Source organism: Augochlora pura, chromosome 2 (assembly GCF_028453695.1).
Source record: "Augochlora pura isolate Apur16 chromosome 2, APUR_v2.2.1, whole genome shotgun sequence".
Lineage (NCBI taxonomy): Eukaryota > Metazoa > Arthropoda > Insecta > Hymenoptera > Halictidae > Augochlora > Augochlora pura.
Window position 1 is genome coordinate 24,821,070 of NC_135773.1, and position 24,723 is coordinate 24,845,792.

Sequence of the window (24,723 nt, forward strand, 5' to 3'; positions counted from 1 at the left end):
ATATTTACATCTTATATAACACTTATGTAATACAGTGATGGTTTGTATAAATAAATGCACATAAAAAGGTATTCGCCTGTGTAAATTTTAATATATCCAGCGTTTGTTAGAATGGTTAATTTATTGCCATAAATGTTATCAATTTTCAAATTGATTATGCACATATCTATATATTACGTGTGCGCGAGCATCGAGCACGTGACTAAGATGCCGACAGCACATGCGCAGTCTCAGTTTCGCTTCATGTTGTATAAGGGCAGTTATATTATTACGCGTGTGATGTCATTTTCATTCTGTGCATTATTATAATACCATTGTGATTTACATCGAGAACAGTGTCGACAGTTTCTACAGCTAATATCTATTGTTCTACACGACCCTAATCGCGGATACATTGTTTCCTTGAAGGTGAGCTTCACGTTCGGTGAATACCTCGCGCCGACAATCGTGACGTAGCACATTTTAGATTTCACAATTCAATGAAAAACTAAATGTTGATAGATGAATGAATTTTAAACGATAACACAGCAAAGGACGAAGAGTTTTGATATCGTGGATCTAATTGGGGTCATCAATACGAAATGATGAATTTTGATGGAGAAAAAGTATCCACGAGATTCTTGTCCTCACGAAATATTTGTTGCCGTCATGCAACAGCTAGATATAACAGTTCAAAGTAAATCATATCAGTAACTCCTTAATTCGTGTTTAAGCGATCCTTTTACATAATCTTAATCTTTCACTTTCCATTTAATTTGCAAGCCAACTGCGTTGAACGCGCATGCTGATTAACTATGTCAATGTTTTAGAGCGCTTAGACATTTCACAGGTCTTCTGATTTTGATTGTCCTGCCAGCTGAGCTCAGCGAGAAGTATGGATGACTTACAGAATGTGAATAATAGCGATATAGGTCAATGTACATACGATAATCACAATAGTAATAACAACAGATTGTTGGAATATCTTGGTTTAGATAATCGTACCAATGATCCACTGAGTAAGTAGTAAAAGGAACAAGAATTAAATAGTTGTGATGTGGCAATTTGTATTCTGAATATTAGCATAATAATAAGAGTAATAGTATGTATACGTGTAGATATATATATATATATATATATAAATTTGTAGGCCAGCCAGAAGTAACTATGAATTTAAATGAAGGTTCTGCACAGCTACCGCTTCATCCATTAGAAGAGTTGGAAGAAGATATGTTCGATTATGATACTGATATTTCATTACAAGATGTAAATACAGAATCTAAGGTACATAATGTATTGTGGAAAAGGTAACTTTTAGCCAGACTATAGAATGTTTGAAGAATACTTTGTCTATTATTATTTATATTTTCAAAGTTAGTACTAAATAATCGTTCTTTAGTTAGCAATCAAAAAAAGTTTGTAGATCCTAGAGAGAGCCTTAACATTTTTTGGTCTAGTAGAAGTATTATATCTGTAAAAAATTTGTAATAGCAATTCTGTTTTCATTTTGAGAATTTATTTTTCTATGATTGATAATAATGTAGCTGATATTTCTTCAGTTAGTATTGGTGCTATACATTTCTGCTACATAAGGCTTTACTGTCCAATTCTAGGAGCAAGTTGTACCATGTAGTCAGTTGAGTACCAGCTATAAATACCCCGAAGAGCTTACTATATCAGACGATGAGGTAGATGAAGGCATATTCGAAGAAGAAACAGTGTCTAATTTAGTGTTATTGGATGATAACAATACACATGACTCTGAACCTCCATGAATAACTACAGAGAACAATTGATATGTTTTTGTACAGCACTGCCATGTGCTAATTTGCTATGCAATATCCTGTACTATTCAAATTTTGTATCGATCAGGTCCACCGAATACATTGAGTTTGTTAAAAAATTAAATAAACAGATTTACTATTTAAATAATATCAAGCACAAGCTCTCTTTAGAGATAAACGCTTGATAAAAGGTAATATTGTTGCAGAATATATCTTTGTTATGCGATATGTAAATGTATTGTATATTTACATATAAGAATAAATATAGTGAATAATATAAAATATTTTACTGCATGTTGTATTTTCTCTTATTAAAAATATGGGTTATTATAATTAATTGTGTATGCAGAACATAAAGAAGCGAATAAGTGATTACACTTATTAACAAAAGGCTTGTTTCAAAAGTCTACTTGTTAGAAAGCAACTAGAGTTTAGTTATTTCAATTACATCTCACTCATGAAATTAATGTTTTCATAACTTTAACGCAATTTATTTATTTTCCATTTTTCTTAAGTGTTCCATTTAATTGCTATAAAGGGTACAATAAAAGATTTTGTCACGATAATCTGCCGACAGTACATATACGGTGTTGCATTTCTTTGAAAGGCGATCCATATCAATACTATAACTTCTTTTTTTTATGTCATCCAACACGCGAATGAGCACCCGGATTGTTATGTGGTAGAATTACTTTCGGAATCGTGTTCAAAAGTGAAATCGAATCATATCGAATCGTGTTTCAGACATTTGCCTGGGAATCGAACTTGGGGATCACTAGCTTTTGTCATTGTCAACAATATAAATTTTGCGTGGCTTACAAAAATATGCTGGCTAGCGATTTCAACTTTTCGAACGCAAATGCATACCCTATCATATTTCTAAAGTGAACAATTTAATTTTGAACAACTTCTTCTTTACTACGGTTTTTTTATCTATCTTGATCTAATATTTGACATAGATTATAAATGCAACAATATATGCGTTTTATGTAGGGTCATTGACGTATTTATTTTTTTACGAACAGTTTTTATATCTTATTTATATCTTTTAGTAATATATTGTAATATGCAAGTAGAATTTCTTTTTTCTTTTGTTAAGTAAGTTTACGATATAGGAAGAAACGTATTACGAATTATTTTTAACTAATCATAAGCGTGTTAAATTTACTAGGTAAAATTTCACACGCTCTTGTAAGATTGAATGTGCATACCTTCTTCCATTAATTAACTCGCGTGTTACGTCGTGGTATAATTCTGTTCCGTATGATTAATCGTATCGATCTCTTTATTGTCTCGGATTAATTACCGTAAAAAAAAGACATTTTTTCATCGCGTAACTTAACACCATGGTACACGATCAGGGAATGCGGAAGTGGTTGCGAAAATTCATGTTCGTGACATGCTAGAACACGAAAAGCTGGCTTTGCAGTTTTTATCTGATTTACGTAAAAATTGACCAACGCCAATACCATACATATTTTCATATACAATTCTCGTTTGACATTTAGAACATTACCTTTTCTTTTTTATTGAAACAGTCTCGATCACATTAACTTTAATATTTATCATTTGAAAAATCGTTTCTGGTTATCTTCAACTTTAGAGATTTCGATTTGTTTTTTCTCTCTCTCTCTCTCTTTCTTCCTATATATATAGAGAGAGAGAATAAAATATTAAATACAATCCTATTATAATATTAGATATCAATATTTATATTAATTATTAAATACTTTCTGTCTCGTTTAGAACAATCGTCCAATGAATTTGAATTATTTACAATTTTCATCGATCAATTTTTAAGCGTATTAGCGACAGAGTGGGATCGAGAGACATTTTTAATTGTGTCGGCGACTCTTGCAAATTTAAACGCGTACGGTATTTCATAATTGTGCCGCTCGGAATAAATGTAGGAAGCGTGTTTCTTCATCAGCCTCGGTGTTCATCATGCATTACGATCTCGGGAATCGTACGACACAATGTCTGGTGTAATTTAAACCAGAGTCCAGTTTTGCTGGTACAGAAATACCGGGCGACAGTTTTGCAAGCAGTTTCGTGTTTCATATTAAAGGACGACAACTTTTCATTTACATTAGGCCGTGTAAGAATCATGGATTACTCCGTGTGCGTCATTGTTACGCTGCATGATTCATTCTATAAGTTACTGTTAAAATTATTCAGTTTTCATTATAATGAATTCTTTTAATATATTTCATAGATATATTTCATGTGAAAATTATTCATTTTTCATTATAATGAACTCTGTTAAATTATGCTTTATGTTGGCATTCTATGCATTTAAGCAAATTACCATAATCTGCGAATGCGAATACCTCATATTTAATAAATCGGAAGTATAATATAGACGTAGAAAAGATGTAATTTCATTTAATCGAGATCTGGATTAGACATTTAATTTGCGTTACGTGACAGCCATTCTATTAAATATAATTAATGATGTACCATATTCTCTATGGTAACGGTGATTTCAACGAGTTATACTCGAGCCGAGTGAGTCAATGATTAGCGGAACAGTATTGGTTTTACTGCTAGTTGAAATCCGCATAAACTTACGGTCTACTGATTTAGAATGGTATTAAGTTATGGGGTATAACTTCGGGAGTGTTAATTCGTTGTTAACCCTGAATTGCTAACCAGTTCTGTGTATCTCGTGGTAACCGGAAACATCGATCAAACGGTTAACTTTAAACTATGCGTATTTTGCAGGTCACGACGGCGCGGTACGTACATGGAACAGTGCCATTAACTCGCTTCGCATAAATCGGGATCGTTACAAGTACGTGCTCTTCATTATTTCTTATTTATTACTTTATTTCTTACATCTTACATACGATCCTGTAAATGCAAACTTCAAAATTTGTTCAATGATATTGTTGGTTGACCTTTACAAATGTTATACGCACGTCAGAAATAATTTCGCGCGGCAGATTGCTGGACGATATTTCACCCTCTCATGTTTTACGATTGCACACGCTCGCTATCTGGGTCTGTCTCGGCTGTATTTATCATAACAAGTGTAAAATTGATCTGATTTTGTTACCGAAGATACTTTTGAGTATTATTATAGAGACTCTTTCATGGAAAATACATTATGATGAACATGATGAAAGGCTAAATGCATTCAGTCTTGCTAACAGTAGTTATATCAACAAATTGATATTTAAAACTGTGAATGTAGAAGAATTTAAGCAAATATATTTATATAATATCGAGTACCAAATTTATCCGGCGTGAAAGCTTGAATACCACTTTATATATGCATCGAGATTAAAATTTAACGTTTTAAGAGAAGCATCGGCGAACCCAATTTTTGGGACTTTCTCCCATGTGCACGCGTTGCTTTCAGCTTTCATTTCGGATTCGGCGATTTTTTATTCATGTTGCTGGTTTCAACGACCCGAATTTCTCCCTGTAATTTACATGTATAAAATTGCAATCCGCTGGGTGTGTTATAATTTCTTTTCCAAATGGTCGACAAACGACAACACGAAAGACAGTTTTATATAGATATAATTGTACGGATTCGAGTTCTAAATAAATCCTGTTAACGAGTGCAACAAATTTTCACGATGAAAACTTCGAAGCGACATTTCGGACGTTGAAACGGCGCGATCATGTCAGTGACTTCACGATTACATAAATCACGTGTAACGATGTTTGCCGGTGGTATGTATCAGCCTAGTGACAGACCAAAAATTCTCACCTGTTTCCGTATGCTGTGTTTACGGAGACTAACTGGCAATTCTGGCAGACACACGTTCGATAACCCTAAGAGGTACCGTTGCTAAACCGGAAGTGGAGAACACGGGTGTACAGTGTCAGTGCCACGAAATTGCTCGGGACCTTCGCCACGGAACGAGAAAACGGCTGGTATGTGAGAATGAGCGTCTTTGTCAGTGCTACACGAATAGTGGTGGGAACAATGATTTGTAAAATAATATTGTTTATTTCACGAATCGTCATGCGAATAGATTTATCAGTGATACCTTTTGTGAGCATTTATCGTATACTTTCGTGTCAGGGAAAAACGTTAGAATATATTGGAATTAGAAGTTATGCCAATTTTTTTTAGGAAACTTCGGAGGAGATTTAATATTTAATTAGTTGAATGTTAGAAGCGTAAGCATTTAAATCAATTAGTCCACCTTGGGGAAACTTGCGTCGTTTTGTAAGGGATAGGAATACTTATGGGACTGCTGGGGTGTATTTTTGATTTTCATTTCCGTCTAATAGCAAATCCATGCTGCGAATACTTGAACGATTCGTTGTAATCGATGGCAGCCGATATGCAAAGCCGATACGAGTTTCACCTTAATTGTGAACAAAGATTCGCGACGGAGGCGGACGAGTAACGTATGGTCTCGTTACTGCAACTTGTTCGGCTAACGACAATGAAGGTCTTCGAGTTAGTCGAAGGTGCGTGGTGGTTAGCCCAGAAAGGCGACGAGACAGTAGACACGGCAATTTTCATAAACTGGTTACTCGTTCGCTTTCTCTCGGAACATGACCGTAGCCCTTGCATATGTATATGTATAACGTGCGTCCTATGTATACATACAATATAGCATAGTGTATACACATAGCCTATGTATAACACGATGCCTGTGGTTTACGACCGGCTGGCCTTGACTTTCACGCGATCCTTGGGACCAGGAGATGCGACCGGATTCAAAGAAGATCGACACACTTTGCACGATCATCGGAAACTCCCCGCTTTTTGCCAGTCCTTAAACAAACGTTGCCAGTCTCCGCGACAAATGGAATATTTAAGATACTAGGATGCCTAAATCGAAGATTAGTAATTCTACGTTGCGAAGATCTGTATACATGAAACGTGTACAATCGTTATTTTCCGCACTATAAAACAATAAGAAGGATCTGCCTACTTTCTACGCTGGTCTCGGTGTAACAGACTCTATAGAATACTCTGTGAATTTACCATCTATGTAGCACTATTCCTTAGACAACAAAGAAAACTCCTATCTATCGAGCATTGTTAACGAAAGGTTAGGAAAATGTCTAATCTTCCATAGTTACCAGTGCAACATGTGTGCCAGTGACATCGGGGTTAATTCGGATTACTATTGCGTACGACATCAAGGGGGAAACGTACGTGCTAGTGCATATCCAATTTTAGTTAATTCATAGATAGATACATAGCGAACAATGCAGCAAAGGCTTATGTTTATTTCCGAGTAATATTATGGCGAACGGTACTTCCGACCTACATGTGAAATCCTGACAATTTATCCATAGTTATGCGTCTGATGTACATATATTTATTGTACGTAGAGTTGGGATACCTGACATCGAAGTCGGATTAGATAGTGCTCAAGTCGAATCGAATCGAATCCTTTTCCCACAGTGTAAAAGTGTGAATAATTGAAGTGTAGATCGCGGATTTCATTGCATTTCTAACGATAACGGAGTATGGAACAATTTGAAATCATTTAGAGCAGAAATAAATTTCAATGTTAAATCATTGTGTTCATCCTGTATGATTATTAGATTGTGGATTTTTATGCTCACATTTATTGAGGCCTAACAAACTTATATGTATATTCACAAGTATTAGAGATATTCTTATTTAATACCCATTGAAGGAATGTTTTTTGTTGAGCATGGAATTTAATCATCATTGTTATTAATATTATTAACCAATTCTGCTGTGTTTATTCTATTGTTTTAATATTTCATTTTGTCTCTTTTACTTTGTTTTTCAGCTAAAATCAGTTCTTTATTGGAACGATCTTTGTTTGGTAAAAATTAGAATTTAATTTACTAATACACAAATGACGAATTTCCGTCACGCGGACGAATATGTATTAATTAATATTTTCTTTCGGAGAAAGGCGTAGGTATTTGAAGGAAGATGTATTTAAATAAAATCGAAGGGCGTAAGAAGCAACAAATTGGTGAGTATTGCTGGTTTAATATAACTGCGAATGTCATGTTACAGTAAAAAGTATCGTTTTACAACCATAGTCGATAGCCTACGTATAAAGCGGCAGGATGCCGCTATCATAAACGAAGTTTATGCGTACATTTTACAAATGCTTGGCGATTAACAACTTTGATGACTGCGAACGATCGTGTCGGCAATTAGAGCGCAGAGGCGGGAGTGGAGATTCTCGTCTATCAAGTTTACGATATCGAAGCCGGTAAAATAGGAACGTCTTGCAGTCTTCTACGTAAAATATTGCTCGTGGATATCTCTAAATTTTCTACTGTAATAGCAAAAAATCAACGCGGTATTAACTAGTTGTTTATACTAGTAGCAGAGTTATGTAACTTCTCAACCACATTGTATATTAAAATACAACACAATTTCAGAGTTCAAGCAGTCGTTAATAGTTAAACTACACATTTCTGGCATTTTCGAGTACATAAAATACAAGACAACGTTCTGATCATGTGTACAATGAAAAATGACATTCTCGCTTCATCTATAAGAACAGAAATAAATTGAATACATAGCCAATTATTGAATAATATAAATGAAAGAAGATCTGAAAGACAGAGTCCGTGAAAAGAAGAAAAAACATATTAAATGCAAGAATCGAAAATATTCCTTCGATATTTTCTCAAAACGGTAATCACGAGGTTCAGCCTTGAAACTAAACGTCATCGAATACTCCACCTTGAACTTCCCTCAACTGATTGTTGTAAATATACAAAAAGTTGCCCCTAGTCAGACTGAGCCCGTAGAGAGCCCCGTTATTCAACTTCCGGAACGGATTCTTCGAGATGTCCAACACATTCAAGCTGCCGAAATTCTTACAGGATCCTCTCGGTATCTCCGCGATCCGATTATCGGTTAGCCAAAGTCGTTTCAACTGCGGCAAACCTTCGTAGCTGTCTCCGTCGATCGTCGCCAGAGTATTGTTATTCAAATGCAGATCCCTCAGCGTCGGCAGATCGAAAGTGCCCTTGGGTATGCTCGAGATCTTGTTGCCAGTCAGAGACAGGGTGAACCTCGGCACATTCTTGAAGCTACCGGGATCCAAACTCGAAATCTGATTGAAATCAACGTGCAAAAAGTCCAGGCTCTGCGGCAAGCACGCGAACGTGTCCTTCGTGACGCTTTGGAACTTGTTCCAGGCCAGGTTGAGATCCTTCAGGTTCTCCAACTCCGCGAACGTCCCCTTCTCCAATTTGGTCAACGAGTTCCGGTGAAGATACAGCGTCTTCAACTGCGTCAGATTCCTGAACGCTCTACGCTCGATTTGCATGAGATTGTTCCTCGTCGCTATCAGAACCTGCAGAGACCCGAGCCCGTGGAAGACGTTGTTCTGAAGCTTCTGGATATTGTTGTTGGCCAGGTTCAGATAGATCAGTCGAGGAAGATTCGCGAAAGCACCGTCGGGGATCGCGGCAATGTGATTACTGGACACTATCAGCTCTGTCAAGCTCTGCGGCAGGCTCGAGGCGAAAGATAGGTTGTCCAGCTGATTGCCGTGGACGTACAAACCCGTCAAGTTCGTTTTCTCCAGAGCACCGTCTTCTATCTTCTCTATGAGATTGTCTTTTAGATTCAACACTTTCAAATGCCTGTTTTCAATCACTTGACTGTGGATGGTTCTGATCCTGTTTTCCATTAGGTTCACGTAAAGCAGATCCTCCGGAAATTCGTTTAGAACTTCTTTGGTGATCTCGGTGATGTCGTTGTTGGACAGGTCCAAGGTAGCTATTGACAACCGTTTCAGCTGATACCAGCCCTCGTGAAAACCTTCTATGCCGAGCCCTCTTAGGCTGAGCGTCGTTTCTTTCTCGTCTATCGGCACTTCGTGGCAAGGGCCGGGGGCGATCTGTTTACCCTGTTCAAGCGGTTCGATGGACAGCAGCATCTTGTCGGGGATACACAACTTCAGCTTCGCGCCGGGCCACAGCACCCTGTTCGCCTGTGGACTCTGGATTTTCGGTGATTCTTCCTTGTTCAAACTCGTCTCCTTCTCATTGTGTTTCTGTTCGATGTCTGCTTCCGATCTCATTGCTTCCAGCTGTTTCAGTTCTTCCTCCGTTTTCAAGAACGAGTTCGTGAACGTACCAGTGCTTATGCTCCAGAAGATGTTGCCTTCCGTGAGGATGGTACTCGACTTTGTCAAACCGAATAGCTGACCTCTGCGGAGGTGCATCACAGGATTCCGAGAGATGTCCAGCGTTTGAAGTTTTTCTAATCGGACAAACAGGTTCTCCAGGTTGGAGATCTTGTTGTCGGATAGGTTCAAGTACTCTAAGTTTGTTAGATTGGAGAACATGAACTCCGGTAGAGATTCTATGGAATTGTTCGCTAGGTTCAACGATTTTATGCCGGATATGTTATCTAGAGCATTTTTATCTAAACTTTGGAGGTTCATGCTCGACAGGTTCAGTTCTAATACAGGATCGCCACTGTACTGAACATTCTGCAGGGTTCCATTCTCGATGTCCAGGATGTAGTTGTTCTTTAGCGAATTCAGTGGCGCCGCCGCCACTAATGGCAGCAGTAAAGCGAACAACAGCATCGTTGACCGAGCCCTGAAAGAAATTACAATTTCGTCAGCAATCAACAAATCATTAATACAATTTTCATTTCTTTTATTTAACTCGATAAAATATTTAACCAAACAATTAGTTTCTCTTTGAATTGATCGCCTGAGAAATAAATCGTACGAGTCGAAGGTTCGTTGCTTTTAAATAATCAAAGTATGCTGCTGTGAAAGGTATTATAATAGATACGTGTGATTAATATGTGAAGAAGTTAATTTTCGAGGAATGCGATCTAGTTATGTGGGAATTGTATTGTGGAAGAACTGTATGTGATTTCATTTGGTACGTTTAATATTTAATAGAGACGTTAAACCGTGACTTTTAACGTGCTGATAAGAATTATATATGCAATCGAGGGGAGCATAAATAGAACTGATGAAACATTGAATGATGTAATTAATCAATTTCAAAGTTTCCGATGTTTTAGCCTACAGAAACAATAACGCGTCCAGTTTTGTAATAAATAATTTGATCTTGGTCTTGAACCGAACAATTATCTTCAGGGTGCACAACCTAATAATTTATAATAATATTATTATATTAAAACAGATGATCAAGGTTTCGTGTATAGTATCGTAATTAATTACCTGGTTTACACGATTCGGTCGCTTAAAATTGTTAGAATTCATCAAAGAAATAATTATTTTTCTTTGACAGATATAATGCGTCCAAAAATGTAATAATTAATGTGGAGATGAGAACGGTATGCAGAGAGTGAGTGGATGCGTGCATGTGCGTCGTGTGCTATTGAATATGTGCGCGGATGGTAAACAGAAGATCGGAAGGGCGAGGCCGAAACGACCGAGACAAAGAAACAGTCCTAGCCGTGTCGTCGAGCTCGTCACGCGACCTTTCTTAATCTATAGTCATTATTGTTCTATTTGTTCATTATTAAATCCTTATCATCCTACATTAACGTTTTTTCTATAATCGGCTAGTAACGTGATTAAAAACTATCCGATTGATTGACTTATATTCTATTATATTCTATTATACTCTTATACATTATGCTCTGATATTATGAATAATAATTTTCAAATAAATGAGACACAGTTCCGTCAATTTTCCACCTTTTTTTTCTATGAAATTAGCTTGAAGGACCGCGGCGGAATCTTCTCGGGAATGTAAAACCATTGAATTTGTTCATTTCAAGCGCAACGTACGGTAACTGAGACTCGATCGACGACTCAATCGTCCAGGTGCGCGAATCCTTCACTAGATTTCGATTACTACCCTATTCCTTAACAAACATAGACGCGTCTACTCTCAGAATCCCGTAATAATGTACCGTGCAGTGGAAGTTTGATTTTCCGAGCCTCCGATATCAGATTTGAACAAATAAATCAATTTAAACTAACCCACACAACAAAACGGTAATTATCTTACAACTCTACACATATACATAGATGTAATCTAGTACTGTGTAATCTACAACCAACTGCGAATAACTTTCATTATCGGAACATTCGCGTTTCTATTAGATCGCGAAAAGGTCTACTAAAAATCCCTTTCGGTATTTTCACTTGCACAATTTTCTCATAGATTTGTTGAACAATATTCTCTGATATTGCTTGAACGGTAATGGAGCGGCACGAATACGAAACATAATTTATTAACCGTGGTACTCTCTTAAAAACGATTTGCTAAAAATCACTTTATTTGCGACGCGATGCCCAAGCTGGTCAAGTTAAAGGTCGCGTGGTCGTTGGTAGAGTGTCATCGGTCATACCACTATGCTACTCACATTTCAATCGGCTGACTTCCGAAATGCGTGGACGAAGCGTTCGGTCGCAGGAGACTCCGTTCCTGCGTCTATTCCTGGCGAGTAGTTCGCGACAAGATTCCTCCAGACACTCCGGACGTAGCTATCGCGAGAACAGGTCTTGCAAGCCTTTATACCCTGCGGATTTTGAGTGTGTCTGAGAAATCTATGGATTGGTACGCGCGAGTGTGTCGCGATAGTGTGCGTCGCCGATTTGGCGTGTCGAACGGGAGGCAACCGCCTGCACAAGGAACAGCACGGGAAGAGAAAAAAAAAAAGAACCGGCGAACGTTCGTGGAACTCGCGACGAGTCCCCCCGCGGAGCTATTAGAAGCAGAATCTCGTCACGTATCGACTGTCAAGGAGCAGGAAGAGGCGTACAGGCGAGGAGTTTCCCATCGAGCGCGACCCAGCTCTCGGATCGGACCCCGGACCGAGTCTATTATTAATTCGTTCTGTTCGCGGAATCATCTCTCTTCCGTAATCGACGTTTATTTATCTGTCTATCCGCGCAGACGTCTCGAACGGGGGCCCCGCGGATCGGTGGACATCATTGGCCGAAGCGGCGCGTCGACCAGTTTATCGCATCGCGAACGATTCGCGCAGCAAGTTTATCTATCGACTGCTTCTCGCGATAATACGGTATCGCGGACCATGTTCTCTATGAATGGTTATGCTCGAATGATCGGGTACCTCGAGAGTCGGTCTATTGGGCTGTTATCAAAGAGGTCGAGAGTTAGCTGTGATTTCGTGGCAGTGCCCAACGGGCTTGCGAATGCCATTTTTTCCAGTAGTTTTCGGGAATTTCTTTGTAATACACAGTTGACGATAAATATATTTGGATCTTTTTAGGACGGAATAAAAAGAGACTCGTGTTCATACGTAGAGAGACTGTTCGTGATCTTACATCAATATCTTAAAATACCATTGATTCAGTAAATCTGCATAGCAGTAATAATTTATTAGGAATATTTACATAATGAACGTAAATTAAATGTCTTCGATCGGTGATCGCAATTGGAGTACCTCTATCGTAGAACCGTGGACGTGAGAGGTATTTAAGGAAGCACTTAGGTTTCAGGTGCACTTAAATCCCACGGAGCAATACGTGCAAGCGGATGCCTACAGCCTGTAGATAGCGGGCATGGTCGCTAGCATTTGTTTGCGTTTTAGTACGTGGAAAGGTTTTACAAACAGATCTTTTCAAGTCCAAAATCGTTTGCCGAGAATACGTAATTCTCGAACGTGTCACGGAGTCCGTAAACAAGGCAGCCGGCTACTTTTCAAGTCGCTAACTCTAGCCTACAGTTGTCGATTAAACAAGGGCCTTTTTTTAAAATTATCTCGTGACAATAATTAATAATTGTGAACGACATCTATGTATAAGCTTAATACAACTGCAAAGGGAAAAAAGCTTGTAAAAATGCTATAGTTGATCGCTCGATTATAAGATGTTTCGAAAAAAGTTCTACGTTAAGAGATTTCAATATATCGACGTGGCTTGTAAGATTTTTCGTTCGATGGTCGTTTGGAATCGGTTGCAATTTACATAGATTAATTTTGCTTTCAAGAGGGCGCGCGAGCGTTCATCGTTGAACTTGGGATTACTTCTCTGATTGCAAAAGTCATCATAAATCAGCTCTGCCTTCCACGATGATCCGTCCTTGCCGCGGAGCGGGTGATTTACTATGAAAAGGTAGGTTTAATACCTTGTATGATGAATTAAGCAGCCCATCCGCGATGGCGATCGCGGGGGTTGGCGGGGAACGAATCGTAAATATTCTGTCTGCTGTTCTTTTAATTAATTTTACAATACTATTCGCAGAGATAGTATTGCATGTTTCTTCGACTTTAGGAAATGATATTACGTAAGCCATTAATTAAGTTAGCCAGGCAAATGTGGGAACGGTTATTATTACCTGTGTTACCCATTAATTAATTCGGTACAAACTTCAGTGTTAAAAAAGCACGTTTAATGTGAAAGCAACCTTGCGAAGATAGGTAAAATATACCAAAATTAATACTCGTTTAGTAGTTGAATAATCACTTAGCGTTGCCACGATATTATCAATTAACCTCTTCAGGGATGAATTTTTACAGTAGGGAACAATCTATTTAATTGTTTCTTTTTTTAGTTACCGTTCGTTTCACTTTATTCATTTTCCTTACGCTTGGAATAATCATAATTTTAATATTTGGCAATTGCTGTAACATTCGAGAACTATTGTTAATAAATTCTACCTGTCCAATTATCTGAAACCGAAAGGGTATAAATAAAAGGCCTGCAACATTTTTGACGATGCCAGCATGGATACATTATAATAATGTTGTAATATATCCTAGTTTTCCAAACGTGATACACGTCATCGTACCGAACATCATCCATCCTCATTACGGTTATCATTCTTCCGTCTACCGACTTTTATTAGCTACGCCGGTAATCGCTGGTGAACTCGTTAACGGTTCATTTTCGACCCTCGGTTTTTCCGCGTGTCATCATCCATTACTCTTTACGCCGACCAGCGGTCTCTTCTCCTCACAATTCAAGCAAATATTTTGATGTTTTGCTGTCATTATAAACTAATCGTCCAGCTAGTTAGGGAAGCTATTACGAGATTATTCGGTGCCCGTTGTCAGTTTAATTGTTAGCACGAGAGCGATGCTCGCGGTTACCGTCATTCAACGACACATACTGTAGCAAGTAGAAATCACACAAGTGCCGCGACATTACCAATAAACCGTTTCAAACCTTATTTTAAATCGAAATTCAAAAACTCGTCTGATCAATAGTATTGTATAGTAATGTTGATCCATAGTAGATTATTGTACAAGATTCATTGCGATTTATGCATACGAAATTGGCAAGCACAATATTAGCAATTTTTAACAACTTCTTAAATAGAAACGAATCTGATACTGTTATAGTTATTCTGAAAAATAATATAGCGATTTTAATTATTATCCGTTTATGACGAACAGCGACGTGCTAACGGCTCGGATGATCGTCGAAACAATTACATCGTTAGCCGGCGCGGAGCGATGGCGATACAAAACGGCGATTTGGAGTTGTTATTCAATCAAGAGGGATCGAGGATCGGCTGGTAAACGAATGGTCAATTTGAAAAACTCGTTACCTCCCAGGTCGACACCGCGGAGACACTGGACGGTTGGACACTGGCGTCGCCAGGATATTTCCTGATGCAACGAGCTCGAATGATACGGTCTCCTCCTCGTAGTGGTCGTCTCGCGATCAATTATACGTTCGGTTAAGCATGACCGATCGATCGAGCCCGGCGGAGGACGGACGGCACGGCGTGGCTCGCCGAACACGGCTCGATCTGTACGATCGTGTTAAACGTGAGCTAACAGCCGGCATCGACCGCTTCTTTCCCGGAACAGAACTGTTCTTAGCGTTCGTGCCCCGATGCTTTTTCTGCGATTCCAGGTGAAATCTTAGGAAATTACGTGTCAGCTATGAATCGATACACCCAGTCATTGAAGAACCATGCAATTGAATCCCGATGCCTCCGCTAAATATTCCTTTTATTCTTAACATTTATTCGCCGCATGGTTTCGTTTCAATCCCAGGTTTCTCGCCATAATATTATTCGTTTAATTAATGGAGACGTTGATTAGCCCTTCCAACGTGCCCAGGTTCGACGTTTTATCCCATACACGTTAAGTATGAGAATATTAATGGAATTGTTTTACTGGGGGGATATCTAAATTAAAATAACTTTAAAAGCTTTTATCATTAATTGATGTAGATGATAGGATATTGTTCTGGGAGTATCCACGTCCCAGCAAAGTTCCCATCGAATCCACGGGAAGTATACTATATATTAGCTTCTCAAAGTTCATCGTAAACTCTAACAAATAAGGGAGAAACATTTTCTAATCTTTTAGAAAATTACTTTTCCTTAGAGATCCAGTCTATGCGCCAAAAGCTTTAATAATTAAAGAGATAACCAATAAATGTGTCGTGACGAAATTATGTTGAAATAAAATCGACAGTCCCGACGTCGACGCACGATCGCAACCGGTTAATTTTGTATTAAGAGACTGAACGAACGCGCCCGACAAAATCAGCCATTATACGTTATACCGAGGAGGATGCCCGTATCGGCCTATCCCCGGAGAAATCTTCCGATTACCGGGGACAATTTGATTGAAGAGGTTTTTACGAGGTCCGGGGGCCCGAACAACCGGCGTGCATCGCCGGCCGATTCGACTTTGTCCGACAACGGTCAGGTACTGCGTCCGAGATTCTTGTCCGGCTGGAAATAAATTCCATCGGCCGCAGGCGGTATTTCTACGACCAATTTGAAATGTTCGTGACCAGACCGGGACGAGGCTCCTCTGTGTCCCGAGGTCGTCGCACTTTCGGAAACGATGATCATTCCGCCTCAGGTGAGAACCACTGAATTCTACCGGATCGCGGTTATTACGTAGCAGAAGAGAGGCCGGGGTTGTTCAGGCTTCGTAGTTCTCTCACGGTGCGCTATCTGGAAAAAAAGCTACGCCCAGTACCTTCCAGACGCGTCGAGTTAATTAAGTTTGCGCGTATACAGTATACGTAGAACCCGCGCACGAGAGCACCGTTCGAGATCAGACGCCGCTTAGAACGCCGCTTAGAACGCCGCCGAAGGGCTCGGGCCTTCTTTCACCGAAAGGATCCGCGGAGTTATCTTCCGCCGGCGATCGTTCGCCGTCTTTTATTCATCTTTCCAGCGCGAGTCGCTTTAATTGCGTGATCGAGCATAAATATCGTTATGCAATCTCGAGCGTTTCCGGAACTTTTCGCGGAAACAACGCCTTTGCGCCTACCCACGGGTAGAGATGGGATCGAGGATACCACGAGCAATTTCCGATTTTCGGCTTTTACGGCGGCTATAATAATACAGTTCTTGCTATATAATCAGATTATTAGGCGTACGAAGAAGTTTTAGATCTTTTGTTATAATATTCAGCTTCTGTTTCTGGGAAACATATGATTTTGATCGTTATGATAATTCCAGGCGCTTTCCACGACCTTCCTCCATATATAATACAATCTGGCAGCCAACGTATATTTAGCCAGATTGTTAGCGATTTTTATTCGAATATATATGTGCAGTGGAATACATTTTTTTAGTAAATTCTTCGTAAATGCATCTCTTTATTTTCAATAATCGTAAATTAAGAAATCTAACACGAGCGCTAGTACATCTGCTAAGTTTGTACTAAACATCTGCTTGTTTGAAGGCGAAGACCATCGGACGACCAATGACCAACGGCACTCGCGTGATTTGAAAAACTTTTAATTAGCCAGGTAAAAACTTGGCCAGGAGATGCAAAACAAAACAGAAATCCGTGCGGCTTCCTTTGTTCGGTTCTTAGAGCTCGAGGAACGAGCCATTAAATGGCTTTAACGTTGCTTATTATAGTTAATGGAGAGATTTATTTTAACGATATCGCGACAGATATAAATATCGTTACCTACTACTAATTTCGTTTCATAACCCTGAAAACTCGTGCGAAGAACACTAATGGATTCCACATCGAAATCTTTTACGCTCGAACAGAACAGCTATTCGCATTGTGCAACACGAAATCACGATTTTTCGAAATATTCTGAATTTCTGCATCTCGTCACCATTCTATCGATTCAAATTCGTTCGAGTCACCATTCTATCATTCAAAGATGAAATCGGTGGAAAGAAAATCATAGTTGATTGCTAATCTGCAAATATAAGGAATTGTTTAATTTATAAGAGTATGCACCGATATTGGTATAAAAGGCCGGTGGTATAAAAGCCTGGCGGACGAGAGCCGATGAATTCCTGGAAGGCCAGTTTTACAGCGTTGTCGGAATGAAATTCCTGCAGTTTTGCCACAGTCGTTTTGTACAGTGTGTGATCTAAGTACAATAATAAGACAAAAGTCGATCTGTTGACCAATCCGGGCTGTTTTTCTTTAGGTTCTTGCACCATTTCGTCCTGTTGGTGGCGGTATACTTCTGCGATGATCGATGATAGGCATTCTAAGATGGGCCAGACTCCTCGGTAACCCTTATATAGCTCGTCGTTACCGACCTTTGACTTTGGGCGAACGCGCGTGGTTCATTTGCGACATATGTGGGTCGCAATTGAAAGAAGCGACCATGGGTGAGCGAGACACGTGACAGAAGTCAAGAGGCTGGCCCTCGCGGTCCTTGTGTCGCGTGCTGTTAATTGCAAACCTTGGCGTAGATCGTGTCAATAATACAATAAAATCTTCAGACTCGTTTAGTCAAACTTCTTCTCGTCGCAAAACGCGATATCTTTCCTTTCTTCGTCTCGGGTCGTACGATTTCGACTGTAACTATTAGTAAAAGAACCAAAGGTTTGGTTTCGCGCGGACCTCGCAGGTGGGACGGTCGCGAAGAGCCTCGTGGTACCTGAAATCTGAAATCGAAGTTCAGGGTAGAGCACCTCCCCGCAGTCGCGATATCTTGCAGGAAAGTGGCGCCTTTCTCGCGGGCGAAAGAGGTCGGTGGGAACGGAGAGCGTCGCGGTCGAATGTGGAGTAGAATCGCATTACGGGCCAGGCCGGCTGATTGTGAGTAACGGAGCGGGCTCCGAGTAGAGTGTATCGCGTGTCGTCTCCTCGTCTCCTGGTCTTCTCCTCTTCCCTGGCTCGGGCTCCTCGCGTGGAATATCGGAGTATCCGAGAGTGGCTGGCCCGTCGCCTTCGCCTTCGCCGTCGCGCCGAGCCGAGCTCACGGCAGTCGCGTGCTGACCAGCCGACCGTGCGTATGGATCGGTGGCTATCGCTCGCGAACAACACCTGTCGCGTGCTTCAATCTGTAATCGATGACAGACAATCACCGCAAAGGGTTCCCCGAACCTGCCGAAAATCCTCGACGCGAGCCACCCTTGTGAAATTTCTCGGGAACCACGGCCGTCGAGTCCGATTTCGATCGGCTACGCGAGATTTTCAGTGAAGCGGACCGTTCAACGTGTTCGACTGCTGCTCGAAGTGAATACGTTTGAAGCATCGGTGGCCGATTTGCGGTTCGAATCAGTTACCAAGCAGTCCGTCCAAGTTTCAGTGATCGACAGGGACGATTGATCAATATACCGTTTAGTCCAGTTATCGCGCTAAGAGGAAGAAGCGCGTGTACCAATCGCGCTCGATCGGCCGTTGTTCTCGCTTGATGAATCGCGATCGATCGTTTCGGATCTAAGGATCCGATCGCGATAGAGGAAGTGGGCCTTGTTCGTTGAAACGACGTCTTCCTTGTGCGGCGGTACGATGCTGAACGATAGCATGTGGAAGCACAGGCGGGTGCCTGTTCCGAAAAGGTAAGCCGCCACAGTTTTCATTTGTAAGCGTTGTTACGATTTACATCGGGGAAGATACTCGACAGTCGTCAGCTGTACATTATCTATTGCCGAAGCAACCACAGTATCAATTCTATAGAATCCATTAAATTGACCACGATAGTTCCCGATTCATTAGAATCGTAACAATTCCAATCGTAACGACTGCGTCCGTCCTTTAATCCATCCTTATTTACGACATATTCTTCGCCCAACAATAACTACGGACGTAAAACCTAGAGAAATATAGTAGAGCAGCAGTTCTAGCTGGTTGAATACAATTATTCGAAGAAAGTTACGTCTACGTAAAGTTAATAGAACAATTCTGCGCGCACTTTCTCTAGAACATTACATTTTCTGTTCTGTATACAAAAGTATTTAAGGCCCGTTGAAGTTTCATTAATCTCTTCATTTCATGCGACGAGGTTTCGTTAGTATCGCCGAGGGATTCCGTAGCGAATAGTTTTTTCAGTCGATTCTCAATTTCTTTATACTTGGAATAATCATAATTCGAAGGAAACTGTACCACGTACACGCACGTGGCCAAGAGGTTGGATGATTGAACGGAATGATTACAAAAAAATAGAACAAGAAACTCCTTCATGTTTCGTTGCTACTCCATCGTAGCGCTCCTTCTTTTGCAGCTTAGCATTTAAACGATGCTGCTCGTCATTTCGTGTCGGGTTCAATTCTCACTGTTTCTACTTGTTGCCGGCATTGATGATGCCACGCAATTACTTTACTTCTATCGCAATCATCTAATTAACACTTTGCATAAACGCGCAATGAAAACCATGAACAGTTTATTGTTGGCATGGATAATGGACGAGTTCTCGAGTCTCCAGTTCTCTACGGATAAACAATAGAATTTCTCGATCGGATTCTACCGCTAGCATAATTATCCCTTTTTAACACGGCCGCTGCCATAATTCCTATTTGGAGATCAGATATACTTAACGCTAGCGCTGTTTGCTTCTACGATTCTCACGTTCGCGAAGTTTATTGTCCTTCAATGTTACTGCCACGCACGATGACGAAATTAATAGCATTCGGTGAGGAATTATCCGAAAGAAAATAGCCTTTGATGATTTTTTTAATATGTCGCTGAGGTCGTCGATCCGATCAGTATCGTAGATTGGAAAAATTTTGTTTGCCGGCGGTTATTTGATAAAAAACTATTAATAACAAAAGAAGCAATTATTCAATTCAGCAAACTGTGTTGTATAATATTGCAATTAATTTACCCACTTAAAATCGGAGAAAATTAGCTGGGGCGCAGCAATTTTGTGTAAATGATGAACACAGCAAGTATCGTGCCAGTGCCAACAATTGCCTGTACTTTTCTGATGTTATTAGGCCGTAATATAAGTTGGCTTTACAATTAAAAAAAGTTGCGAGTCCACCTCAAAAAGCTTAATTAACCTGAATGTGTATCCACCCACGGTGTAATTAGTTACGTTGAACCATGTGACGCTCTACATCATTTTATGTAATTTATTTTAACCGTGTCTCTATCTTGGTTGGTCGCTAGTTAATCGAGGAGTTTACTTATCTATTTATTTATTTATTTAACGCATTAATTTAAGTTGCGTTGTTTTTAACAAGTTACGTTATTTTTCTCTAGACCACGTCTATGCCGGCATTTTGTAAATTCAACTTTATTTAGCATCGTTTCGAAACTCATTTTTGAAGACACTTTTTACGTATTGTCGGTCTTCGTGTTGCTCCACGTGTTTCCCCGTAATTATATAAAAAGTTCGGCGATGCTCCATGCTTCTTTCAATTCACGATACTCGATAAAAAGACGTGGTTCGCCGGCTACGTTGGTTGCGGCCGAAGGCCGATTGATAATCGCAAGATTTAAGGAGTTTATTCAAGCAGGAAGACGGATCGCGGCATTCCTGAATGACGGTGGGATATATTTCGTCGGTGAGCAAGGCTGATGTAATGGATGAAAGGTTATTCAGCGAAGTCTGCACGGTTCTGGAACCACGAACAAATCGATCCATCACGTTGATTGGTCGGTAGAATAATGCAAAGTGTGCACGAATCGTGAACGACCTACTAGTTCACATACCGGGATTCCGTGTAAATTCACGGCTACTTTCTTCCGCGACGTTACCATAAATACACCGCGATAATTGCTTGTTCCGCGGACTGTTTATCGATATTGCTTATACAGGAACGGGAATATGGTGTACCAAACTGAAAAATACCGAGCTCAGCTCGTGTAATTTGATTATTTCAGAAGAGAGTTTTATCGTAAGAAATAAAATCTGAAAAGGTCAACGTTTTATTGCGAGAAACAATATTCCGTTTCTGCTTGCAATATTTTCTCGCGATAGTTTCAATCGCAAGTAAATCGATTACGATTTACTTTCCAAGCGATAATGTGTTAATATATTTAATATCTAGTTTAGATTCGATATATACCAACGCAGAAAAAATCTCAAGCGAGAATGGCACTTCCACGTAAACGTACCATTGCCACGACGATAGAAATGAAAAGTTCCCCCATAATCGCATCCTTCATGGAAACCTCGCCGTATCGTTACGTTTCGATTCTAAAGGATCGCGCGATGCCATCGACATAAGTAATTGCTGTTGCCTTTTTTTCTTCTTCTCCGCTTTACGATGGTCAAGTTATGCGGCGTGCTCGCGTGCTAAACCAGCAGCGCCTCCTCTTATACTTTCGCGTCGCTTAAGACGGTGATCCCATTAAAAACACGCGATGCGAGTCCTTCGTCGCTGAAAATGTTGCTTCCGCGGTCTTTGTGCGGCGACGGTGAACTTTTCAGGAAACTTAAAAAGAAAGGAACGAGCAACGGATGCGAGCTTTTTTGCAACAAGCGTATCAAAGTCGGGAGCAACTATTTACACACAATTACTGCGGTCGTTGGGAAATATCGTGGAAATTTGAGATCGCTTCTCGCGATCGTTACGATAGCCAGAGATAGAAGAAACGTTTATCTACGTGTATAAAGGTGGGCAAATGTTTCTCAGCTATGAGCAAGAATTAAGAAGGTTTTTGTGCTACTCGGAGCATTAAGATGCTAGATATATGGTATCACGCGAAAACTGACAGACCTTCTCGAACCTTAACTGGTATAACCGGGGTCACGAGCGACCCCACCATTCTAGATTCATTTGATTTTCTTTAATTTCCACACATTTATTACTAGCTAGATGACTATCATTGGTCTTACTATTATTTAGCTAGATAATACTAAACTGTCAACAGATCTTTTAAATATTTATTTTACTATCTAGATTGACTCTCGAGTGGGACAACTATTGAAGATTAATATAGCATATGGCGCATGTAATTCTGATTAAAAAGACCTCGGTAAACATACATCAAAAACTCATCAGTTTCCGAGATATTATCATTTTCTTGTGTTAGCTTCGTGATGATTGTCCTAACTTCCTGTCTCTTCTACGTATCACACGGAACGTTAGCCTCTGTTCTGTATAAATCGCGTTCCGAACGCTATCATTCGATGCTCCGTGCAATTTCACGCTGCAATATTAATATTATTAATATTAACTCGTCACTTTCATGACATTAGCGTTAAACAGTATTTACTTTAGATTAATATTAATTGCAGGTTCAACGTATTTGATAGATGAGATCGTTAAGCTATTCAATGCCGTCTTTCTCGATTAGCTGTGTAGATCTGTTAAGAATATTCTGAACTTTCTCCTGAAAGAAAAGTCATGTTGCTACACGCGAAGTAAATTGGCGAAGCTAGCAAGGAAGCACACAGTTCAGAGATCGTAGCATCAAAGTTTTCCTTACGCCGCCTACTCTAAAACAACTCATTGTCAGTTTCACTTGCCACGAGGTCGACACGTGTGTGTGTGAAAAATTTCACTTTTTTGTGCGCCTACGCGACCGCGTTAGCGGACGACAACAAACTCTTTGAGACCGAAGTTCTTCCATTAGCCGAAAAATTGAGAGAAGATACTTTGTAGCTCGTAGCAACAGGTATAGCTGTCCCTCGTTCCGGATACACTGATAGCAGCCTGGCACAATAGCATTCGCAGAACGCGGAGCGGCAGGTGATAATCGTGATAAACTTGAAAACGAGATACGCGGTCCGTCAAATGGTTGAGATTCGCGCGCACGTTTATTTAACATCGATGAAATTTGATGTGAACGGAATAATGCGGGCGTACCGTTCGGTGAAATCGTGTTCCCAGACGCACCGGGTGCCTCGTTATTTATGATGATATCATCCCTTCGTGCGCTACGTGCGCACGGGCATGGGTTTCGAGAGGAGACGCGTTCCTCTCCGTAACTTTACGGTTTCCCCGTTCACGTGTCGTTGACACTGCCGTCTCACGACTCGCTTACTCGCGACTCGCGACTCGCGACCGATACCGTTCGTTTCTCGTTTTCTTTTATCGGGACACGCGCGTTCATTTCTCCCGTGGCGGCGCGTCGCACATCGCGGCATAGCATCGCACCAAGCGTCGTTCCATTGCGATTGTCAATGGGGGACCTGCCCATCGGGAAATGGTTTCTCAGGGGACGGAATAAGTTTCTTCGCGAAGACTCGTGTTTACGTTAATTGATGGCCGCCGCTGCGACCGGTCTTTATAGGGAGAGAGTACTTTCGACATGCTCGATGGAGCACGCTTTCGACGATCATATTTGCTTTTGTGTAGGCGGTCGTCTCCCTGCAACACAGCCATAGTACTTCAGATCGCACGGTAGATACCACGTGCAAGGAGTAAAGATAACGTTTTCGATAGCTTTTACTATTAAACTTGCAATTATTGATCCTGTATGAATTTCTTTCATGTCCCGTTTAAATAAAACGCTGTTATAAAATACACGATTTAACACCAGAACTACTAAATCGGTCAAAATGATTGACTTTGGATTTTTCTTTTACGTTTCTTGATGTTATACGATTGAATTCCTTTACTTACATTGTCACATTTTACTCTACCAGATCAATTTTTATTTTTCTACGACTAGTAGAAAGAATTCGTATAACATTTTCTATAAGAACAATATGAAATTCTTCTTGGGGAATAATATTTCGCGTTTATATCGCGTTGGACGAGCGTGTAAAGGTAGTATGGTTTCAAGGAAGCCACCGACTTGTTTTTGGCTTCCGGGAGACTGCTCAAGCCTCATGCGTTCTAGGGTTAATAAGCTGAAAGAAATCGAAAGATCGCATCGCCGCATAAATGAAGAACACGGTCGCGTGCGTGTATGCCCAGCGAACGTTGACAGCATGGAACATGATGTAAATATGCTCACAATGCGGCACATTCCTCATTCTCCTCCAGCTTT

The 24,723-nt window shown here is 40.2% G+C and overlaps 3 protein-coding genes across 7 annotated transcripts in view; 2 read left to right on the forward strand and 1 right to left on the reverse strand.

The window, feature by feature from the left end:
• The first annotated feature begins 235 nt into the window (after positions 1 to 235).
• Positions 236 to 2,047, forward strand: LOC144476767 (uncharacterized). Of its 3 annotated transcripts, XM_078193981.1 has the most exons (5): positions 236 to 408; positions 502 to 676; positions 810 to 998; positions 1,130 to 1,263; positions 1,593 to 2,047. In XM_078193981.1, the coding sequence occupies exons 3-5, from the start codon at positions 875 to 877 to the stop codon at positions 1,752 to 1,754; spliced, it is 420 nt and encodes a 139-aa protein (XP_078050107.1). In that variant the 5' UTR covers positions 236 to 408; positions 502 to 676; positions 810 to 874; the 3' UTR covers positions 1,755 to 2,047. The 3 variants fall into 3 exon arrangements, with proteins under 3 accessions (XP_078050107.1, XP_078050097.1, XP_078050118.1); XM_078193971.1 differs by having other exon boundaries at positions 502 to 998; XM_078193992.1 differs by lacking the exon at positions 502 to 676.
• A 5,629-nt stretch (positions 2,048 to 7,676) lies between these two features.
• LOC144476744 (uncharacterized) lies at positions 7,677 to 12,495 on the reverse strand. Of its 2 annotated transcripts, none has more exons than XM_078193932.1 (2): positions 12,055 to 12,495; positions 7,677 to 10,298 (listed from the first exon to the last, which is right to left on the reverse strand). In XM_078193932.1, coding segments are annotated over exons 1-2 (1,902 nt in total). In that variant the 5' UTR covers positions 12,057 to 12,495; the 3' UTR covers positions 7,677 to 8,398. The 2 variants fall into 2 exon arrangements, with proteins under 2 accessions (XP_078050058.1, XP_078050067.1); XM_078193941.1 differs by lacking the exon at positions 12,055 to 12,495 and adding an exon at positions 10,898 to 11,025.
• Positions 12,496 to 13,643: 1,148 nt separating this feature from the next.
• Positions 13,644 to 24,723, forward strand: part of Pip (heparan sulfate 2-O-sulfotransferase pipe) — a 50,557-nt gene continuing 39,477 nt past the window's right edge. Inside the window, exon 1 of one of the 2 annotated variants that reach the window (XM_078193961.1) lies at positions 13,644 to 13,768. In XM_078193961.1, the coding sequence (XP_078050087.1) occupies positions 13,761 to 13,768 (8 nt within the window). In that variant the 5' untranslated portion in view covers positions 13,644 to 13,760. Of the gene's footprint in view, positions 13,769 to 18,796; positions 19,398 to 24,723 lie in introns of those variants that run through there. The other variant, XM_078193952.1, reaches the window with a different exon arrangement.

Coding starts and splice junctions, on each gene's coding strand:
- LOC144476767 (XM_078193971.1), top strand. CDS start 875: ATGGATGACTTACAGAATGTGAATAATAGCGATATAGGTCAATGTACA. Junction 999..1,129: donor TCGTACCAATGATCCACTGA/GTAAGTAGTAAA, acceptor ATAAATTTGTAG/GCCAGCCAGAAGTAACTATG. Junction 1,264..1,592: donor ATGTAAATACAGAATCTAAG/GTACATAATGTA, acceptor GTCCAATTCTAG/GAGCAAGTTGTACCATGTAG.